The following is a 6,000-nucleotide window of genomic DNA, read 5'->3' as shown; positions in this document are numbered from 1 at the left end:
GAACGTGAGGGGGGGGTTACACCCCGCCCCCCCCACCCAACGGGGGGAAAAGAAAAAACCCCCCCAAAAAAAAAAAAAAAAAAAAAAAAAAAACAGTAAGTTCCCGAAACAGGTTTTTTTATAGTTAGGCGAAAAAAAATAAAGCAAATAAAAACCAGACAACTTACATATTTCACTGAGAAAAGTAAATTTTAAAATTTTATGATTCATATTTACTGATAATAATACATAATTATTAATATGATGCTTTTTGTATGTACAAATTAGCAAATTTGTGTACTTATAGAACACTTTGCCCCAGCTGGAAAAGATTCACCCAATTAACAAACACAAGAGTTTCCTTTTAAAAATATCAGGCAAGGGTCATCTATTTTTGAAAATGACCACCAGTTTTAATTTTACTTATGAGCTCCTCTCTTTGTTAGAAATTATGTCTTGATATTTCACATCAATATTTAATGTGACTTAAAAGGGAATTACATTAGTGTAAAATGTATGTATAATTATTACCTCAAACAAAATGGATAAAGCTCTTAACTTCCCTTTTCCTTTAACTGCTTCCTCAAAACTTGAAAATCGGTCCGCATCAAAGCAGTAGATTTGCATCTATAAACGTAACAATGATAGTTTTATGATACAGAAAGACTTCATAAAAATCAGCAAAGAGACTTAATAAAACAAGCAATTCAATAAGTTCTATTTGAAAAGTTCTATAAATTGTGTAATTCTACATTCTACGTATTTCCAAAATCTTTTATAAATTACATGTATACAACTACATTTACTATCATTTACCATCCATTGATAAGGAGGGGAATAGAAAGTTAGACATATCTAAAACCAAAATGACCATTTTGAGATTACCAGGGGACTGTGCAGTAAAATTTATTAAAGCAATTACATGAAATAAATAACCATATGTTACTTTAACTGCTTTATTGAATTATTTTAAATATAAGTTTCTCTCTTTCTCAAGCATGCATGCCTTTCCTGAGAGTCCAGAGTTACCATTCTTTGATATTACCATATTGTGATCTATTAATATTGAAGCTCTCAAGGACTCTCAGCTTCTACCTAAAAAAATACCAAAAGAGTTTTAAGTTTCATATTTTGATTCTTCTCTCCAGTTGTGAGGCTATGCCTTGTTAATTTCTGCTCCCGTCCATATACGTATCTCTCTGTAACAGCCTCTATACAATTTGGTGTTTCTCCTGTCTGGGCTTGGAAATTAGGGGTCTCAGGCTGGATAGAAGTAGAATTAAGGTAAGAGCAGGAAGCCTCTGAGAGTGTAGAGCGTAGTTAGTGCTCTGATGGGAGAAATAGAGGTTGTGCAACAGAGGATGGCAGTGGCTCCTGCTTTGGGTGAGTCACCAAAACCTTTTCAGAGACAGGATTTCTAAACTGACCCTACAAGAATGAGCAGGTTTTAGCCAGGTGAAAGGCAGAAGAGAAGGGCATGTGTTCAAGTCAGAAGTACCACATGGGAAAGGCCTATTAGGCAAGACAGTATGACAAGCATGGGAAATTGAAAGAAATACAATTTAAAACTTAATAATTATTAATTTAATAATCCAAGTAAGCAAACTTTTTTCTGATCTCCCATATGGTATTTAGGAGAAGAATTGATAAGGCTTTGTTTGTTTGTTTGTTTGTTTGTTTGTTTGTTTGTTTGTTTTGAGAGGGAGTCTCACTCTGTCACTCAGACTGGAATGCAGTGGCATGACCATGGCTCATGGCAGCGCTGGCCTCGTGGGCTCAAGTGTCATCCCAGCCTCTGCATGGGACGACAGGTGCGTGCCACCGTGTTCAGCTATTTTCTCTTTTTTTTTTTTTTAGAAATGGGGTCTCACTATGTTGCCCAGACTAGTCTCAAACTCCTGGGCTTAAGTGATCCTCCAGCCTCAGCCTCGTAACGTGCTAGGATGACAGGTTTGAGCCACCATGCCTGGTGAATTGAGAAGACTTGATTGTGAGACATAGGAGATAAGAAACAAGGAGCAAGCCAGGGATGATCCTTGGGTTTCCTGCTTACACAATTACATAGAGTGTTTTAAAACAACAAACAAGACTAGGCGTGGTGGCTGACGCCTGTAATCCAAGCCCTTTGGGAGACTGAGGCGGGTGGATCACGAGGTCAGGAATTCAAGACCAGCCTGGCCAACATGGTGAAACTCCGTCTCTACTAAAGATACAAAATATTATCTAGGTGTGGTGGCATGCACCTATAATCCCAGCTACTCGAGAGGCTGAGGCAGGAGAGTAGCTTGAATCCAGGAGGCGGAGGTTGCAGATCACGCCATTGCACTCCAGCCTGGGCAACAGGGCAAGACTCTGTCTCAAAAACAAAAAACAAAAAACAAAAAAACCTCTGAGAGACAATTTGAGAGGCTTTTGCATTGAAATAACTTTATTAGGTTTAGTGCATGGATTCTGTACCATGTATTTTGATTGCTCAGGGCTCTTGTTGATAGAATTTTTCTTGATTTTCATCTTCGTTCTAAACAGGTAATATTGTGAGTAAGCTAAACTCTCAGAAGTGATATGCTGTTTAATGAATTGACTTTGATTACTCTGACAAATCGAATTTGATAAATGTGCTTTTCTTTAAAAATATTGAATAAAGAAAAAAATCCAGATTATAAGTTGTAAATGTGAATGTAGATATCCACCTTTTTTAAAAAGATTTTTAGTCTTTTAAGAGGTAATTCATCTTATCTTATTTTTATTATTAATAAAACTGTTTTGAATTATAAAATGAATAGTTTCATACTAGGTATTTTAGAAAATATGGGAACTTTAAAGGAGAAAATAAGAGGCACCTATAATGCCATCACCCAGAGAAAATCATTATTAACATTTATTTTCTTGAAGTCCATCAATTACTTTTTTTTTTTTTTGAGACAGAGTCTCACTCCATCACCCAGTCTGGAGCGCAGTGGTGTGATCTTGGCTCACTGCAACCTCCGCTTCCTGAGTTCAAGTGATTCCTATGCCTCAGCCTCCTGAGTAGGTGAAATTAAACATGAGTGATACCACGTCCAGCTAATTTTTGTATTTTTAGTAGAAGTGGTGTTTCACCACGTTGACCAAGCTGGTCTGGAACTCCTGACCTCAAGTGATCTGCCCGTCTCGGCCTCCCCAAGTGCTGGGATTATAGGCGTGAGCCACCGTGCTGGGCCCCTCAATTACTTTTATGAGTAATAAGTCAATCCCTCATTTAATTTCCACAATAATGTTATAAGGCAGGTGCAGCTACTACGTCAATTTCACAGGAGAAAAATGGAAGCATTGGTAAGTTAAATAATTTATACATTGTTATGTCGTGTAACCAATAAGCAAATGGTGGAGCCAAGATTCAAACCTAGTCCATTTGACTCAGACTACACTCTCAGTCAATATTTAATTAATTTTCATGTATTAAAAAATTGCAAAAATAATAGCGGTTATACCGTTTAACATGTTTCTTTTTAAAACCATTAATACCTTATGATGAACTTTTTTGTGTAAATATATCATTCAAAAACATGATTTTTGTGAAATCTATAATATCCATCATAATGTATTTAAATAATCATTACCCTTTGTTTCAATATTATATTATAAATAAATTTTTGTAATTTTTTAATTTTTAGACTAAATGGCTTTAAACTTAAAGATTGGGTATTGAGTGTAAATCATTTAAAATTCTTAATAAAAACAAGCAAACTGCTTCCCAGAAAGTCTACCAATTTAGACTTTCTCTAGACATGTAAGAAAACATTTTACTACACAACCATTTTTAAATAATTATTTATTTTGCCAATTTTAAAGCTGAAATTTTTTCTCATTTCAATCAAAATATTTAAATCAAAGGATTCTCCAGTATGTTAATGAAATTTTCTCCCTTTTCCTTCCTTCATTCATTAATTCGTCAGCATTTATTGATTACCTATTTTGTGGCACTTTGGGTTGTTACCACAAAGTGGTAAATCAAAGATAAGTCTTATATTCATTTAGCTTAGTCTAGTATATTAATCAAATAATAAAAATATCACTTTATAAATTATACTATTGGATTTTAAAATCAATCAAATTATATGCTAAATAAAAACATCAATTATTTAGAAAATAAAATAGTAAACAGCGGATCTCCTGACTTACCTCAAGTGGAAATTTTTGTCCTTCTAAACTATGCTCTGATCCATCAGATGACATATTGCATTTTCCCCAGTGAAAAGTTATCTTGCTTGCTTTAAACACCATTTCTGAAACTCCTCCGCTGACACGGTAGTCATTAGTGAGATTAATTTCCACTGAAAAAAGAAATACAATTGCACCTAAGCTTCTGAAAATCAAAATTTTAAATTTCAACTAAATTTCCATCTACTTAAGGTACATTAAGAAAAATCATTTATTTGATAAATTTACAAAATATGAAGTTGCCAATTTGGAAGCCAAACTTTGTAGGTCTGAACAATATACTTAATATATCTTATTGCCACAAATGTAAACTAAGATGAAGATACTGACTAGTGTATGACTTCAAGGGCAGAAGACAGTCAGTCCACCTGCTCTGTTTGTTTGGTGTCCTAAGATAGCTGTTCCTTGAATGCTCTGCTTCCCTAAGAGGTCAGATGGTAATAAGAAGACAGAGCAAAGTGGGAAGGAACAGAAGGGTTAAAAGAAAAAAGAAGTCTTCTCCTTGGAGTGTTGCCACCTTCCTATTTTCAGCCCATTTCTACTCCTTATCAGGCTGCTGCTTATCCCCCCATTTATCACCCAGGCTTCACCAGCAAGCTCCAGAACCTGGGTCCCTGGCTACAGCAGGAAAGGCAGGAAACTCATTCTTATGGAGGAGTTTTGGCCATCTCATGTTTGAACCCTGAGTGGCAAAAGCTTAAACTCCCCTGTATGAGTTCCACAGCAGATATTATCTGACTATATTTTAACAATCTTCTGGAGAGTTCTCTTGAGAGCCCAGTGAAAGATTTTGATGTCTCTCAATAAAGTTTAAATAGTCTCTGTTCCATTAGGGAGAAATCACTGTTGGCATCAGGGACTGAATACAAATATTGCTCAGCAAGCTAGGGATACAAACTCCCACTAATAATAATAATAAGCACAATAACAATAACAGCCAACATTTACATATCACTTATGATGTACCATGGACTATACTAATTACTTTATATGTATTATTCACTTTATCTTCCCACAACCTTGGAAAGTAGATACTATATAATCCTTATTTTACAGATAAGGAAATTGAGCCACAGAAAGGCTAAGCAGGTTGCTCAAAGGTTCCCCACTGTCATTTCAAGAGCCAGTGGTGAACCCAAGTAATGTAGCTCTATTAGCTCAATGATCTAATAACCACTCTCCCCTAAGAAAAATAAAACCCTCAACACTCTCCATAAAAATAGCTGCCTTCAGATCTACTGTCACCCTCTGTCACTGAATGATTTGGTTTAATTTCTATCTGTTTGGGATCTTATTTATAAAAACATAACCATCAGGCTATCCTTCCCATTTTTCTCTGGTCATAAAGCCTAGCACATTTTATTGTTTAACAATAAGAAAAGCAAAACAGGGATTTCTACAAAGATTTTTGCTTACAATATATAATAAAGCAGAGGTTCCATGCCCTACTACTTTGTAACACCCTTCAAAACTGAAAATAAAAATGTCAAGATTTGGGACAATATACTTTTAGGTAATTATTACGTGTAACATAATAATTTTAAAAATTATTCATTCAAGAAATACTTAGTGTTTATTACATATCAGGCACTGATGTAGAAAAATCTCTACTTTCATGATTTTTTTCTTTTTTTGGAGACAGAGTTTCGCTCTTGTTGCCCAGGCTGGAGTGCAGTGGTGCAATCTCAGCTCACTCAACCTCTGACTCCTGGGTTCAAGCAATTCTCCTGCTTCAGCCTCCTGAGTAGCTGGGATTACAGGCATGTACCACCATGCACAGCTAATTTTTTTATTTTTAGTAGAGATGTGGTTTTGCCGTGT

The 6,000-nt window shown here is 35.4% G+C and overlaps 1 protein-coding gene across 3 annotated transcripts in view; it reads right to left on the bottom strand.

The window, feature by feature from the left end:
- Window positions 1–6,000, bottom strand: part of PTPRZ1 (protein tyrosine phosphatase, receptor type Z1) — a 193,437-nt gene that overhangs the window by 85,978 nt on the left and 101,459 nt on the right. For all 3 annotated transcript variants that reach the window (XM_025380029.1, XM_025380031.1, XM_025380032.1), the window contains exons 4-5: window positions 4,141–4,292; window positions 511–606 (exon numbers count right to left, since the gene is read on the bottom strand). In XM_025380029.1, coding sequence (XP_025235814.1) covers window positions 511–606; window positions 4,141–4,292 — 248 coding nt within the window. The remainder of the gene's footprint in view (window positions 1–510; window positions 607–4,140; window positions 4,293–6,000) is intronic.

This window comes from Theropithecus gelada, chromosome 3, assembly GCF_003255815.1.
Source record: "Theropithecus gelada isolate Dixy chromosome 3, Tgel_1.0, whole genome shotgun sequence".
Classification (NCBI taxonomy): Eukaryota; Metazoa; Chordata; class Mammalia; order Primates; family Cercopithecidae; genus Theropithecus; species Theropithecus gelada.
Note: the sequence above shows the minus strand (reverse complement) of the source record. Positions and strands in the feature narration are given on the sequence as shown.